The 17244-nt window shown below is 45.0% G+C and overlaps 1 protein-coding gene across 2 annotated transcripts in view; it reads left to right on the top strand.

Annotated features, from left to right (window-relative positions):
* The first annotated feature begins 528 nt into the window (after window positions 1-528).
* The window catches only part of TBKBP1 (TBK1 binding protein 1), an 88109-nt gene continuing 71393 nt past the window's right edge, over window positions 529-17244 (top strand). For both annotated transcript variants that reach the window (XM_060256180.1, XM_060256179.1), the window contains exons 1-5: window positions 529-838; window positions 2543-2665; window positions 5964-6068; window positions 9287-9428; window positions 11697-11893. In XM_060256180.1, the coding sequence (XP_060112163.1) occupies window positions 617-838; window positions 2543-2665; window positions 5964-6068; window positions 9287-9428; window positions 11697-11893 (789 nt within the window). In that variant the 5' untranslated portion in view covers window positions 529-616. The remainder of the gene's footprint in view (window positions 839-2542; window positions 2666-5963; window positions 6069-9286; window positions 9429-11696; window positions 11894-17244) is intronic.

Raw genomic sequence — 17244 nt, 5'->3', positions numbered from 1 at the left:
CTGGCTCACAACTTTAATGCCAGTAGCTCACAAAGTAGAATTTTAGCTCCCAAGACTCCACGGTTTAGAAGGGAGTATTGCTCATAATCCGAGGCAGGGCGGTCGAGCGCTTCCACAATGAGGGCTAGCAGCGTTAATTTGCATTGGCGCATAACAGGAAGCCTTCTCTTGGGACGATACCAATGGGAGAAACAGGCGAGCTTAGCAAAGGGGTTACTTGCAAGACTGCCTCAAGAGCAGGATGAAGGAGATGACCGGAGGGTTAATATACCAAGGCACCACTGTTTCCTCTAAGCTGCAGAGTCTTGTGAGCAAAAATTCTACTCTGTGAGGTACTGCCATTAAAGTTGTGAGCTACTGCATAAATTAGTGTGCTCTGCAGTCACTAAAACTTGAGCTAAAACAAAAATCTGTGTGCGGGAGGTTAATAATCTGTTAGCTAGCTCATGCTAACTCAGCTTAGAGGGAAAACTGCAAGGCACCCCTCGAAAATCTTCTTTCCCCACTCCAATTTGTTGTCCGGCTTCTCCCTCATGTTTCTTGTCCTCTTTCAACAGCTGGAGCTTGCCATGCGCCGACCTTTCTTCCTAGATGCCCTCCCCTTCCAGACCGTGCCATGGACTCCATGTTCGAGGATGACATCAGCATCCTCACCCAAGATGCCTTGGTCCAGGACGACGAATGGCTGGACAGCCCCAACACTGACCTCTCCAGTGAGATGTGCTCGGCCTCCCACTTCGCTCTCATCACGGCCTACGATGACATCAAGAACCGGCTGACCGGGCTGGAGCGGGAAAACGCCTGCCTCAAGCGGAAGTTGAAGATGTATGAGATCAAGGTGAGCCTGTGGGGACTCCCGGTCCAAATATGCCTCTTAATAACTTTCCTTTCCTTTTACTTCTTACTGTTCTTACAACCTATGTCAGGGGTGTCAAACCTGCAGTCCGGGGGCGAAATCAGGCCCCCGGAGGTTTCCTATCAGGCCCCCGAGCAACTGGTTGTCATCTGCTTCCTTCTCCCTCGGTCTTGCTTCCTTCTGCATCACAGCTTGCTTTGCAAGGCTTGCTCAATTGCACAGGAGCTACAGAGCAAAACCTCTGTTTTCTCCATTGGCTGAGGCTCCTCCCTTGGGGAGGAAGAGAGGCAGAGCTTGTTTTTCCAGACTCTTAATTGCACAGCAGAGTTACTGAGTCAAGCCTCTCTTCCTTCTATTGGCTGAAGCTTCTCCCCTTCCCCCCCACAGTCCCCTGGGGAAGGAAGGAAAGAGCCAGAGCTTCCTTTGCCCCGTTCCCTGGATCCCATGGGAGAAATACAAAGAAAGCATCTTTAAGACTGACAAGTGCAAATATATTTGTGTTTGTCTGTGTCCTTTATAAAGTTTATACCTCTGCTGCCTAATCTTAAATAGGTACACACATGGCCCGGCCCAACTCAACATGGCCCAGCCCGACAAGGTCTCATTTATGTCAGATCTGGCCCTCATAACAAATGAGTTTGACACCCCTGACCTATGTCATAAACAGCAAACCCTCATCCATGGAAGGAGAACCTAAAAGGCTGGGTTTCTTTGGTAGCAGGAACTCCTTTGCATGTTAGGCCACACACCCCTGATGTAGCCAATCTTCCAAGAGCTAAAAAAAGTCCTGCTAAAAGCTAGTAATGTAATGTAACAATAACTGCCAAAAATTTCACCAGACATAGAGTGGTTTGTTTATCTTTTGTCTCCAAGTAGCCAAGATGATTCTGCCTTTGGGGAAAGAGTGTTCTGATTAAATGTCTTAAAATTCTGTATCAGTGTCTTGACTAGTTCGCATTTGAGATCTGGACATTTATATGCTAATTGAATGTTGCCAAAGTGTTTCCAAAAAGCCTTTCGGTCATACATAAACACCTGCATCCTCTCCCCTCATACGCACCCCGGAGAGGACTACCTTCAGGGTCTCAAAATCTCTTTAAGATCCCTGGACCAAAAGAAGCTCGATTGTCCACTACCAGAGCCAGAGCGTTCTCGGTAATAGCCCCCATTTTGTGGAATGCCTTCCCTGAAAACATCAGAGCCCTGTGGGACCTGCCGCAGTTCCACAGGGCCTGTAAGACTGAATTATTCAAACTCGCCTTCAACAGTTAGGGGGAGGTGGCTATTACCTTACAGCACCAACAATCTCACTGAACTAATATAATGGAAATTAGAAATAATGGAAATTGCCCTCTTGTACTTTTATTGAATGGATTGATGATTGCTAATAATAATAATAATAATAATAAACTTTTATTTATACCCCGCCCTCCCCGCCTAGGCAGGCTCAGGGCGGCTAACAGGACATGGTAGAAAGCATGATACAAATAAACAATAGATAATACAGTTAATAATTTAAAGAATAAAACCAATAAAACAGCAAGACATTAAAATATGTATGGAGATGTTATATTATATATTTTATTTTTTAATAGTCTATGTTTGTTAATTGTTAATGTTTTTAACTGTTGTTAGCCGCCCTGAGCCCCTGAAATTTATCTGATAAATAAATTTCCTATCCTGCAGTTCCCACTGATCAGCGAGTTTGGAGATGAGCGCATCTTCTCGGTCTATGACTCGAAGGAGACCTCCCTTCTGAAGAGTGAGAAGGCCAATCTCCAGCAGCAGCTGAATCAATTCCAGCGGGAGGTGAGTGGGGTTTCCCTGTATGCCTGGAAGGGGCTTTGAAGCCACCATCTTAGCTTGTGGGATTTTGTCTGTCACAAATCCAAAGTGCTATTCTGAGTCTGTAAAGACCTAAACAATCTGCACCCAGGATATACGAAGCTGCCTTCTCCAATCTTCACCCACACATACACTAAAATGTTCCTCAGAATCTCTTTTTCATTGCAGTCCATCACTGGAAATGTAGTGGATGGGACAGGGTCTCTTCAGTTGTGTCACCAAACCTGTGGAACTTCCTGCTTCATCTTTGACTGCTCTTCAGTGGCTTTGAGACTCGTGTTTCCGACCAGCTGCTGCTGGTTTCTGCTGCTTTAGTCTTTGGCTGCTGGCTGTGTTGTTTGTCAGTTCTTGTTTTGCTTTTTGGGACTGTGGTGGCATTTGGAGTTGCAGGGAGTTCCCAGTCATTCCCTAAAACACTTTCCTCCTCCTCCTCTTCTTCTTCGGAGTATCAGAGAAACCAACACAGCTATTTTACAAAAGGCAGTTTGTTACAGGATGTCTCTTACTGAATGTGAACTTCTAGGTTAAAGTACAAAGCTACAGATGGCCCAGGTAGATCACAGGTCCTATGAGCCCAGCATGGTCTTACTCTGACTTGAGCTGTGATTAAAAACAGCCACTTAGGTCAGCAGTGACTTTTTGAGCTCAGGAATTTCCTGTTTGTAAATGCTGTGCTCCCTGATAGGTAAGTCCCTGCTTCCACGTTTCCAGACAATTTGGAAATTAGATTTTTGAAAAGTTAACAAGTTTCTTTTTTATTTTTCAAAAATTTTCAAAACATTTAACATTACGTGAACTAACACTGTTAACAGTTGGTTGTCTTAAATATTTCAACTATCCTCTAATACTAAAATCAAGATTACATCCAATACTTAAAATATAGATCATAGATTTATACAGGGCTTTTTTGGTAGCAGGAGCTCCTTTGCATATTAGGACATACCCCCAATGTAGCAATCCTCCAAGAGTTTACAGGGCTCTTCTTACAGGGCCTACTGTAAGCTCGATTGGCTGCATCAGAGGTGTGTGGCCTAATATGCAAAGGAGTTTCTGCTATAAAAAAAAGTCCTGGATTTATAATAAGGATTCTCTGGTATAGTATTTTTTCAACCATATGACTTAATAGAGGAAACTGAACTGCTATAATTTTAGATTCATGTTGATCTATTGGGGCATTCGAAACTTGATAGGAGAGCTTGCTCATTATAAAACGTTCCCATAACTTTAATAATAATAATAATAATAATAATAATAATATTTTATTTTTATATCCCGCCCTCCCCGCCAGGCGGGCTCAGGGCGGCTAACAGACATGGGGATCCCATGATTCACATAAAACAACATAAACAGTTTTAAATATATCAGTCACAAATAAATTATTTAAAATAGTTAAAATATATAAAATGGTGCTAAAATACTGTATCATAATGTACGCAAGATGGCTAGATGTCCATTCGTTGGATTAATCAAGTTCTATCTCAAAAGCCAGCTGGAAAAGAAATGTTTTGCAAGCCCTGCGGAACTGGTTCAGGTCCCGCAGGGCTCGCACCATCTCAGGAAGGTCGTTCCACCAACGAGGGGCTATCACCGAGAAGGCCTGCTCCCTAGTAGCCTTCAACCTAGCTTCTCTTGGCCCAGGGATTGTTAGTAAGTTCTGAGAACCGGATCTCAGCGCTCTCTGGGGCACATATGGGGAGAGGCGGTCCTTTAGGTAACTTTGATTGCCACTGAGATAAAGTAGGTGGGTATTTATCCATTTTGGGGCAATAGTTAACCTGACTGTTGATATTAATACTGATATTAATTCTTTTGTTTTCTTAATTGGTGTCTAACTCTATCCACTTATCCAGTAACAAATTTTCTGGGAAGAGTGGATTTTGATGACCTGTTATTCTTTCTATTTGTTGTGTGACCTGTTGCCAAAAATAATAAATATATATGCTATTCCACCGGCAGTGTAAGAAATCTTCGGTTGCCCCATAATGTTTCCTACAATGCGGGTCATGTTGTTTATTAATTTTGTGTAATATAATAGGTGGAAGGTACCAGCACATCATGGTTTTTATAGCTTGAAATTGAATAGTGAACACCAGGGCCAGCCCCAGACTGTCTGGCACCCTAGGCCAGGCTAACTTCTGGCGCCCCTCCCCTTCGCTGATAACATCACCGAGTGACATGGGGGTGCCCAATTTGGTGACCCCAGAAGGCCCCCTAGGCAATTGCCTCGTTTGCCTACTGGCAGGGCCGGCCCAAGTTACATTTGGAGAAGACAAATGTGTTCCCTATTAAGCAAATTTCTAAGATCTTATTGAAAGGTTCCTTCTTTTGAAGTGAATCTCTTTAAATACACGAGGAGAAAGGTGACATTACATTGCCTTCCCCAGGACTTTGTGGTGCTTTACAAGTTTTTATCTGAGCGTGAGCAGAAACAGTAGAGTGAAAACCTGATAGCCACAAGAAGCTTGCCTGTTTTTGCTGCAGCAGACTAGCAGTGCAGTCCTATGCAGAGTTATTCCATTCTAAGCTCATTGATTTCCACGCACCTAGACTGCAGTAACTCAGCATAGGAGTGTATAGTAGGATATCCGCTGTCCCAGGAACAAAACAGGATTCGATGTGGGTATGTAAAAATGGTATCTGTAACTTTTGGTTCCAAGAGTTTGCAAAACAGCGGCAACGTATCTGAAAACAATTCCTTCATTCCTGACCTTCTCAAAATCTGACTTGATCTGTTTGCTTGATTATAGCTGCTATGTGTGACACACATTACCAGAAACCTGGTACCCTGAAAGAAACCACAACCGCTTTGGAATTTTAGGGTGGGAAAAGAGATAGAGGAGAGGTTTCCCCTCCCCGAATAGGACTGGGGAGGGCATGTTTTGTATAACCTCATTTAGGGCTTTTTTTGTATCAGGAGCTCCTTTGCATATTAGGCTACAACCGCTAATGTAGCCAATTCTCCAAGAGCTTGCAGTAGACCCTGTAAGAAGAGCCCTGTAAGCTCTTGGAGGATTGGCTACATCGGGGCGTGTGGCCTGATATGCAAAGGAGTTCCTGCTACAAAAAAAGCCCTGCCTTCATTCTGCTTTGGCTTTTGATAAACAGGTTCATCAGGGCTTTTTTTTTGGTAAAACTGAATGAAATGAAAAGTGGACATTCTGTGTGTTCAGAGACATCAAGAAGACCCAATAACTGTGATTTCTATGGGAGGAAAAAGGTTTCTCTCACAATCCAGATTTCCCTTTCCTTCCTGCCTCCCCAGCTGCAGAAAAGCAAGGAGAGAGAAGAGCAGCTGGCAGAGATGATCCAAGCCTATGAGAAGCTGTGCGTGGAGAAAACTGACCTTGAGTCTGAGCTGGGACAGATGGTGAGTTCCACCCAGGGTTCTTGCACAAGGTGCCCTCCAGTTTGGCATAGCAGTTAAATGCGTGGACTCTTGTCTGGGAGAACTGGGTTTGATTCCCCACTCCTCCACTTGCACCGGCTGGGATGGCCTTGGGTTGGCCATAGCTCTCGTAGGAGTTGTCCTTGAAAGGGCAGCTGCTGTAAGAGCTCTCTCAGCCCCAGCCACATCACAGGGTGTCTGTTGTGTGTGTGTGTGTGTGGGGGGGGGAAGGTAAAGGAGATTGTGACTGCTCTGAGACTCTGAGATTTAGAGTATAGGGTGGGATATAAATCCATCTTCTTCTTCCTTCACATGTATCTTTTTACACATGAGAGAGGACAGCCACATTTCCCCCTACCCTGGATGTGGTGCAGTTTTTCTGCTGAAACCGGTTTCCTTTTTCAGTGAGCCTTTGGAGAGCTATCAAAAATCCCAGCCGAAAAGCCCTTTCAAAATTACATGGAATGTTTTTCTTGTTTAACCTTGGTTGGGGATTTGCTGGCAGGGATTTAAGCTTCTTTTATCCGGGATGTTGCTGTGTCCAAACGGCATGTTTTCATTTTTAGCTTGTTCCACATGCAGCCTGACACAGTCCCTGGGGGTGGGATGGTAGAAAGCCAAATAAATGATTTTTAAAAACCTTGTGGCATTAGATCACATCAAAGAACCCTTATGCTTACCCTCACAGTAATCCCTTGGAAGTTCAAAACACCTCCCAGTTTGAGAGCCAGTTTGGTGTAGTAGTTAAGTGTGTGGACTCTTATCTGAGAGAACCGGGTTTAATTCCCCACTCCTCCACTTGCACCTGCTGGAATGGCCTTGAGTCAGTCAGAGCTCTGGCAGAGGTTGTCCTTGAAAGGGCAGCTGCTGTGAAAGTCCTCTCAGCCCCACCCATCTCACAGGGTGTCTGTTATGGGGGAGGAAGATAAAGGAGATTGTGAGCAGCTCTGAGACTCTGAGATTCGGAGTGGAGGGTGGAATATAAATCCAATATCATCTTCTTCTTCTCCCTGTAGGTAATATGTTTATTTTCTTTGTTTGTATATATATATATATAGCCCACTTTTCTCCCCAAAGCAGCTTACAACATTGTTCTTCCTTTCTCCATTTTATCCTTACAACAACCACCCTGCAAGGTGGGCTGGACTGAGAATAAGTGACTGACTGAGATCATCCAGTTGTGAATCTTGCACTTTGGGTTCTGTTCTGCAAGTGTTTTACTCCCTCTAGTGTTCGATTTTCTGTTACATTATTTTATGCCTGGCATAAAAACCTGCAGTTTAAATCTGAAGGGAGGTATGCTGAACATCAACCAATGTTATATTAAATTGACCACTAGAGGGTGCAAAACTTGCAGAACAGACCTCCCCAAGCAACAGGAACATAACAAGAGAGGAAAATGAGAACATCCATCTGTTTATGCTGCTTATGTCAAATGGCTTGTGTTTTAATGGCTTGTGTTTTAGTATTGTGGTTTTGAATTGTAAACTGCTGGAGTAGCAGAACAGGTATATTTTATAGCTGAGTTACTGAATAGCTAGTGATCTGTTTAACTGCAGCTTAAATACCTGGTGGAAAGAGCTAAAACAGTACTAGTTAATTACATCCAGGGCTTTTTTTTTGAGCAGGAACACACAGGAATGCAGTTCCGACTGGCTTGTTGTCAGGGGGTGTGGCCTAATATACAAATGAATTCCTGTTGGGCCTTCTCTTTAAAAAGCCCTGTGTGAAACAATGGTGACGCCAGGGGGTGTGGCCTAATATGAAAATGAGTTCCTGTTGGGCTTTTTATACAAAAAAGCCCTAATTACTTCTGAAGTCCTGAGTACAAACAGTAAAATTATCTGAATTGAGATAGATAAATAAAGAAGTCAACATTTTTAGAACTGGAAACTATTTCATGATTCTTGAGTCCCGAGAGCTACATTTATGCATCAAATGTCCAATATATTTATACATTCTATAACTCCTTAAAATGTATCGTGTCAAGTAACTATAGATGGTTGTTTAGAATGGTAATAGTATAAATATTATCATGATTCTGCAGTTACTGTGATATTTTTAAAGTTGAAAAAAAATTCAAAGGGTGGGGGGGGAAGCTAATAAACTGGTTTCAAGAATCCAGTGTCATGCCAAAATGGGAGGAACTGAGATGTCTAAAGAGGCCAGCCTGAAAGCTATAGGACCTTTTGTGCAGGCAGGTAGTAAAGTTAAAAGCCACTTATCCTCCCCCCTTTTCCACTGTAGGGTTGCTGAGGTGAGAAGAGAGAAAGCTTTATTTGGCTTTATCCATCAAAGGGAGCTTCAGCTCTTGAAAGGTGATACCCCCCAATATATTGTTGGTCTTTAGGGTGTTAGTGGACATGAATCTAGCTGTTCTACTGCAAACCAGAATCATAGAGTTGGAAGGGACTTCCAGGGTCATCTAGTCCAACCCCCTGCACAATGCAGGAAATCCACAACTACCCCCCCCCAACCCCAATGACCCCTGCTCCATGCGTAGAAGATGGCCAACCCCCCCCCCCCCCCAAGACCTCCAGGATTCCTGGCAAAACTGGCCTGGAGAACACTGCTTCCTGACCTCAAAGTGTCCATTAGCATTTCCCTGGGTGTGTCAGAAAGGGCCATGAGAACTTAGCACTGATGCCACCCTTCCTGCCCTCCCTCTCTTGATCTGCCCAAGTTCACAGAGTCAGCATTGCTGTCAGATGTCCATCTAGCCTCTGTTTCAAAACCCCCAAAGAAGGAGAGCCTACCACATCCCCGAGGAAGCCTGTTTCACTGAGGAACTGCTCTGTCATGAAATTCTTCCTAATGTTTAGCCGAAAACTATTTTGATTTGTTTTCAACCCTTTGGTTCTGCTCCGACCCTCTGGGGCAACAGAAAACAACTCTGCACTTTCCTCTATATGAGAGCTCTTCAAGTACCTGAAGACAATTATCATATAAAATGGCTTCCCTCTGAAACTAAGCATAGGATATGAAATTGAGGGATGAGGGAATGCAGGCATCACAAAGAAACAGATATTAACTTGTTCGTGCTATAACAGCAGTTGAATTGGTATGATTAGGTCGGCAGAGGACTGGAGGGAATCCATCTGAGGGCACGGGGTAGCTCTCAGCATTTCTGCATGCACATTCTCTCTGTCTCTCTGTGTCTGTCTCACTCTCCATCCATTCCTGTCCTCCTCTCTCTGCAGAGAGCTCTGGTTGAGACACATCTGAATCGCATCCATAGCCTGGAGCAGCAGCTGAGGCAGAGAGACAGCAACGCATTCCAGAGCATGAGCTCTCCGCTGCAAACCCAGGAAGTGCAGTACCTCTCACTCCATGGTGGCCACGGTGACTCTCCTGCTTTCCGGTCTGGGGAATTGGGGGGGGGGGGGTTGGTCTTTACTCCATGCTCTCCCAAGCCTTGATTGTTCCAGGATGTTTGTGTCACATGATGTTGTCAAAGAAGCAGGGTCGGCCCGGCCACTAGGCAAACTAGGTGATTGCCTAGGGTGCCAGCTTTCTGGGGGTGCCGAATTGGGTGGCCCCCGCATGACTCGGTGATGTTGTCAGTGCAGAGGGGTGGTGCCAGAACTTAACCTTGCTAGGGTGCCAGACAGTCGAGGGCCAGCCCTGCAAAGAAGCGTGTGTGGATGGGTAATTCTGCATCTTTCACAATTGGGTATAGGTTTGGAAGGGCCAAAGGAAGCAGGGGAGCGGCTAAAAAGGATTAGGTAGAAAGCCTCCATTTCGCATCTGAACTAGAAGAACTGACTTATATGCAAAGGAGCTCCTGCTAGAATTCCACCCCTGGATATATATATATTTATATATAAATTATAAATATATATCACACAGGCTCTCTGTATGCATGCTGAAGCAGGCTGCCCTGCAGTTATCCCTAGCTGTGTCGAGGAGCAGAAGCCACAGCCAAATTTAAAAAAAAAAGTTGAAAAACTGGAAAGGAGTTGTAATCACAATACTTAGCATTTAAATACTATGTTTGGTATTCAAAGCACTTCAGCCACGTTATCTTATTGTAGTTTTTACAACAGCTCTGCAAGGCATGCCAATTTTGTTATATTATCTCCATGTTATGAATGGGAGGAGGGCTGAGACTGGTAGTGGCTTAAAGTTTTGCTGTGAGTTTTTATGGCAAAGGCAGGGTTTGAGTTGGGTACCTCTTGCACTTGCTCTCAGGTCAGAGGAGCTAACTGGATGAGGAGTGAACTACTCCAATAGCTCCCTGGGTGTTCTGGGAAAAACAGGTGCCAACAGACACGCTCCCAAGCAAGAATCTGATTCATTAAATTGGTTTGCCAGTTGCTCCATTTAGAAGTACGTATATAGGAGAGTGCATTTGAGGCACTGTGTTTTTCAGCCAGTAGATGGCACTGCGGTGCCTTGATTTTGTGCCATAATAATAGTTCCATTTCAAAAGCTTGTGAAATGGGGCTTCTTTGATTACTTAGAATTCCTTGGATAATTTTTTTTTTACCTTTAAAAAATTTAAAAGGAATTTGCTCTCTGGGGAAATGATTACAGTTTTGTTCTCTAGACCAGTTTTTACAAGATCCTTATCCTGGCAAAAGTATTTTTCTGACTTTGCAGAGACTGGTTGCCAGCTCTGGGTTGGGAGATTCCTGGGGTGGAGCCTACAGAAAGTGGGGTTTGGGGAGGGGAGGGACCTCGGGGGGGGGTATAATGCCACAGAGCCCACTCTCCAAAGCAGATTTTCTCCAGGGGAACTGATCTCCGTCGCCTGGAGTTTAGTTGTAATCCTGGAAGATCACAAGGCCTCACCTGGAGGCTGGGAACCCTAAAAACTCCCTATAAAGCAAAGATAGCAGGTTACCACTTTGTGAAACACTTCGAATACATCAGGAGAAATGGAGTCATGATCGCAGAGGAGCATCAGAAGGAAATGTGTATTCTGGCAAATGAGAGGTGCCAGAGCCCAAACCCCTCTCACAGGGGCACATTCTGACTTGAACGCCCTCTTCTCTGATCCTACATTTGTGATTCTACCTGGTGATTCTACTACTTTACAGCATCACTGAATACAACCTCTGAAATTCTCCCAGTCACATCCACATGATACTCTCGGCATGCATACAAGATGCACACCTGTACACCAAACTTTCCCCACAAGATGCCTTAGAGTGTGTCCAAATGCTGTGATAGTTTGTGTCTGCACTAATAGCTAAAAATGGCTTAGCCACATTCCCCCTGTTACATGTCCTCTAATTCTAGCAGTAGCCTAGAGGGCCTCAAACATTCTGACTGGGTGGCAAATGCTGTGTCCAAATGCTGTGATAGTTTGTGTCTGCACTAATAGCTAAAAATGGCTTAGCCACATTCCCCCTGTTACATGTCCTCTAATTCTAGCAGTAGCCTAGAGGGCCTCAAACATTCTGACTGGGTGGCAAGCCTCATTTTGGGCAGGAGCTCACAGGAGATCTCCAGGCCCCACCTGGAAGTTGGCAGGGATGGTGAGGACAAACAAAATGGCTGCCATGTGGGCTTCTGGAATAGCCACTTAATCTGTCAAGCTGCTCCCCCTTCCTTCACTTTTACTATTGTCTTAACATCCTCCCTCCTCCATCTGTCCTCATCTAGTCTTGGATCGCTCCATGAACTGGCAGAACCCCAGAGGCTTAGAACAGCCAGAGGGCCTGGAGGTGCACAGACTGGAAGCAGAACTGGAAGATACACGGCAGGAAGTGCAGAATTCACAGCACCGGGAGGAGCAGTTGAAAGCGGAGTGCGAGAGGCTGCAGGCGGAAGTCAAGCAGTTGCATGAGACTCGGGCTCAGGTACGCTCTAAATCCAACACTTGGTGAGGTGAGTCAATGATAGGAAGCTAAGCAGGACCATTCCTGGTAAGTACTTGGATGGGAGACTTCCAAGGAATACCAGTGCTGGGACACAGAGGCAGGCAATAGCCGGCCACCTCTCTGAAACATCCAAGCCCCAGCATGGGGCACCAGAAATCAACAGTGACTTCTAGGCACATGTGTACACACAGGCATGTGCATACGCGCACACACAGAGAGAGAAAAAAATACCAGTTTTTAAAAAAATAATAATAGGGGCTATGAGGAAATTCATTGATGCAGAATGGAATGCTGTTCGTGTATGAAGCCATGCAAGGAACATACATAAGGAATAAGTAAAAGGAATGAATAAAAAAGATATTCAAACCACAAGCTACCAAGGGAGGGAATAATAATTGGCATTCCCTCAGGAACTGTTTTTTACCTCTTCCCTGGCTTTTGATGTTAAGTGTGTTTGCATGTTTTTATTGCATTCTTGTATTTTTTTATTTAAAATGTTTCTTTTAATGCTGGATAACGTTTGATGTCCACTACCTTTGGCTGGAAAGGCGGCATAGAAATGTTCCAAATAATTTTTTTTAAAAAATTGGATCCTGGTTTCCTCAGGAGATGACGCTAGTTACACCCAAAGCTGTAAGAAGTGTGGAACTTTGAAGGACATCTGAACTAAATTGTTTCAGATGAATTGGAGCATTCTGGTTGCCTCACAGCATCTTGGGAATTGAAGTATGAAGAGATGTTGTGACTTCTCTGTTAGAAATGGTGGTGCCCTGACAGAACCACAGATTCCAGGAGGCATTCCAGGGAACATAATGACCCATAGAACTAGTTACAGTACAGATGTGATTGTGGAGTACACCGTGAAGCTGCTTAAATTAGGTTACCTTCCTACTCCGCGGTTATGTGTGGAGCTGGCTTGTTATAAAGATCAGCTTGTTAGTCCTTCTGTCACACACAGCTTGGTGTTTTGTCTATATTGTTGGTATGTTTTACTAAAGACGGTGTGACAGAGTAAACATAGGGAAGAAACATCTGATCAAATTAAAAAAAAAGAATGAGACTTTATTAAGAGAAAATTAGGTGTTTACATTTGACAGATCTACCTGTCATGGGTTTTTTTACATATTTCCTCCAAAGAGCCGAAGATAGTGTACGTGGCTTTCCCATTCCCCATTTGGTGCCAGTTTGGTGTAGTGGTTAAGAGCTCAGATTGTAATCTGGGAGAACCATGTTTGATTCCCCACTCCTCTACATGCACCTGCTGATGTGACCTTGAGTTAGTCACAAGTTCTCACAGAGCCGTTCCTCTCGAGCAGTTTCTGTCAGAGCTCTCTCAGCCCCACCTACCTCACAGCGTGTCTGTTATGGGGAGGGAAAGGGATTGTAAGCCACTCTGAGACTCCTTTGGGTAATAAAGGGTGGGGTATAAATCCAATGCTCTCCTCTTCTCTTTTTCAGTTTCCTTTATAACAACCCCGTTACATGGGTTCACTTTCCCGATGTGATTGGCTTTCTTCATTTTCTGTAATATTTGTTTGTTTTAGATATTTATGCCCTGTTATTCTTCTCCAGTGGGGACCCAAAGCAGCTGATAACATCATTCTCTGCTTCTCCATTTTATCCTCACAACAGCAATCCTGTGAGATACAGGATGTCAGGGTGAGCGACTGACCCAAGGTCACCCAGCCTGACCTACCTCATGGAAGGATTCAGACTTCCGGCTCCTAGTCAGAAACTCTAATTACAGTGGAGGGAAAGGAGGCTGAAAGGTGACTAATAGCAAAATAATATTTATAAAAACGCTTCAAAGCACAAGGCGTTGTTCTGAGGAGCACATATACAAGAGCCTTTAGCTACCACTTCACCATGGACAAAATTAGGTTGAGAATTAGAATGATTTTTTTTTTTTTTAGCTAACACTTAACGGTGTTAAATTACGGAGCGCTCTCTCTCCAGGTTTCTAATTTCTATGAGGCTCTTTGTGAGGAAGACTAAAAACGGTAACACATTTTTTCAGTAAATTAATGTAAAGTAAAGGCAGAAAAAAGATTGGAATGGTCTCCTGGGAGCCAAAGAGCTGATTGGGACTGAAAATGTTTTGAGCAGTTGATGAAAAATGAAAAAAGGAGCCTTTCCTGCCCCCCCCCCCCCATTTATGCATCTCAAATCTATTTCAGGTAGCTGAGATTGCCACTGTGAAATGTGCTCTGGTGTAATCAAAGGACTTCACATAGTCACATAAAAGATATAATCTGTGACCTGCCTTGTCCGTGAATACATGGCTGGAGTGACCCAGCAGCGATTCTAGTGCACATTGCTGCTTAAAATACATTACTGCAATAAAGGAAATAGCCATCAGGTCACTCACTGTGTTGATAACTCTAGAAGAATCGACTCACATCTTGTGTCTGTCACAAAATCACAGGTACCCGCATGGCTAAAGCTGGCTGGGGGCGGGGGCAAGGTTGACCACATGATCTGGGAGACCCAAGTTCAAATCCTCATTTGCCAAGGAAACTTGCTGGGTGATTTTGGGCTAGTCACTCTCTAATACTAACCTACCTGACTGGGTGGAGGATAAAATGGCAGAGGGGAGAACAATATTGTTGATTGGTTTGGGTCGCCAGTTGGAGAGCCAGTTTGGTGTAGTGGTTGAGTGCGCGGACTCTTATCTGGGAGAACTGGGCTTGATTCCCCACACCTCCACTTGCACTTGCTAATGTGATCTTGATTCAGTCACAAGTTCTCGCAGAGCTGTTCCTCTCAAGAGCAGTTTCTGTCAGAGCTCTCTCAGCTCCATTTACCTCACAGGGTGTCTGTTGTGGGAAGGGAAAGGAGACTGTAAGCCACACTGAGACACCTTTGGGTAGTGAATCTAATTCCCTCTTCTTCCTCCTCCTCCATTGGGGAGAAAAATATCTAAACTGGAAAAAAAACCCTATTCTGGCTCCAATAAAATGGAGACATAAGGGTTGGAGCCCTGACCTGGATAGCCCAGGCTAGTCTGAACTCACCAGATCTTGGAAGCTAAGCAGGGGTTGGCCCTGGCTAGTTTTTGGATGGGAGACTTCCAAGGAATACCAGGATCATGACACAGAGGAAGGCAGTGGCAAGCCACCTTCAAATGTCTCTTGCCATCTGAAAGAGAGCACACAGTTCATGGTACATGCACTTATCTCACTGTCTTCTCTGGTAAACAGGTTGATAGTTTTTTTCTTTTTAAAGATCCCTGCAAAACCTTTTTAGCCAGAAGTGACCCTGGGACCACTGTTCCCTCTAAGCTGAGTTAGCGTGAGCTAGCTCACAGATTTTTAGCCTCTAGTTCACACATTTTTGTCCTAGTTCAGGAAGGATGACCCCTAGAGCAGCCTAATTTATGCAGTAGCTCACAACTTTAATGCCAGTAGCTCACAAAGTAGAATTTTTGCTCACAGCTTAGAGGGAACATTGACTGGGACTAAAGAACTTTCTGTGCCTGCCTCATGCAAAGCATTCAGTTCAGCTACACCGTGAAACAGGATATTGGCTGGTTGGTGTTGACCTCAAGTCCTGATAAGATGTTCATGATGAGATTTGGCAGGTGTAAACAAATTCGGGATTGATGGAGCCCTGGATTTGGAGCGAGGACTTTGAGGTGTTTGCCTTTCATGACACTGAGCTGGTTCAGCTCCCCTATGTGCCTCCCGTGGTCCTCAGGCTTCTAGTTATTGACGTCTTTGCCACTGAAGGTACACTGCCTAGCACCAAACAGTGTCCATGCCTTTTCCACTGCAGCTCTCACTCTGTGGGAAAACTCCCTGAGGTGGTGATGAGGGCTTTTCATGGGGTATAAACTGTAGGCATCTTTTTGGGGAAAGGGCATTATCTGGAGGTTTTATGTTGTTGGTTTAAAATTGTGATGTTTTTAATTATGATTTTTAAGCTGCCATGAGCCACAAGGAAAGGAAGGATTATACATATTTTAATATGTAATTAATAAATTCACAAGAACATAAGAAGAGCCCAGCTGGATCAGACCAGTGGGCCATCTAGTCCAGCATCCTGTCTCCCACGGGGGCCAACCAATTCCTCTGGAGGGCCAACAACAGGGCACAGGCCTTCCCTTGATAAGAACATAAGAAGAGCCCAGCTGGATCAGACCAATTGTCCATGTAGTCCAGCATCCTGTCTCCCACAGGGGCCAGCCAGTTCCTCTGGAGGGCCAACAACAGGGGACAGGCCTTTCCTTGATAAGAACATAAGAAGAGCCCAGCTGGATCAGACCAATTGTCCATCTAGTCCAGCATCCTGTCTCCCACAGGGGCCAGCCAGTTCCTCTGGAGGGCCAACAACAGGGCACAGGCCTTCCCTTGATAAGAACATAAGAAGAGCTCAGTTGGATCAGACCAATTGTCCATGTAGTCCAGCATCCTGTCTCCCACAGGGGCCAGCCAGTTCCTCTGGAGGGCCAACAACAGGGCACAGGCCTTCCCTTGATAAGAACATAAGAAGAGCCCAGCTGGATCAGACCAATTGTCCATCTAGTCCAGCATCCTGTCTCCCACAGGGGCCAGCCAGTTCCTCTGGAGGGCCAACAACAGGGCACAGGCCTTCCCTTGAGAAGAACATAAGAAGAGCCCAGCTGGATCAGACCAATTGTCCATCTAGTCCAGCATCCTGTCTCCCACAGGGGCCAGCCAGTTCCTCTGGAGGGCCAACAACAGGGCACAGGCCTTCCCTTGAGAAGAACATAAGAAGAGCCCAGCTGGATCAGACCAGTGGGCCATCTAGTCCAGCATCCTGTCTCCCACAGGGGGCAGCCAGTTCCTCTGGAGGGCCAACAACAGGGCACAGGCCTTCCCTTGATAAGAACATAAGAAGAGCCCAGTTGGATCAGACCAATTGTCCATCTAGTCCAGCATCCTGTCTCCCACAGGGGCCAGCCAGTTCCTCTGGGGGGCCAACAGGGGGGCCGAGGCCTTCCCCCGATGCTGCCTCCTGTCTCTGGGATTCGTAGTGCCTCTGAATGTGGAAATTCCCCTCAGTTAACATGGCCAGTAGCCACTGAGAGACCCGTCCTCTATAAATCCCCATTTTAAAGGTGTTTATTCCTGTGGCCATCACTACATCCTCTGGCAGCATATTTCACACTTTAATCACTCTCTCATTAATAAATTTAATCAATCAATCAATTCATTTATGTGTAGCCATTTGTTCAGCTGGAATTATTTCTGCAACTCCTCATCTCTCTGTTTACGGCACATCATTATCTGGGCTTCATGGCTCAATCAACGAAGAAGAAGATGATATTGGATTTATACCCCACCCTTCACTCTGAATCTCAGAGTCTT

This window comes from Heteronotia binoei, chromosome 15 (assembly GCF_032191835.1).
Source record: "Heteronotia binoei isolate CCM8104 ecotype False Entrance Well chromosome 15, APGP_CSIRO_Hbin_v1, whole genome shotgun sequence".
Taxonomy (NCBI): Eukaryota; Metazoa; Chordata; class Lepidosauria; order Squamata; family Gekkonidae; genus Heteronotia; species Heteronotia binoei.
The sequence above is the reverse complement of the archived record's forward strand: the minus strand, read 5'-3'. Positions and strand labels throughout refer to the sequence as shown.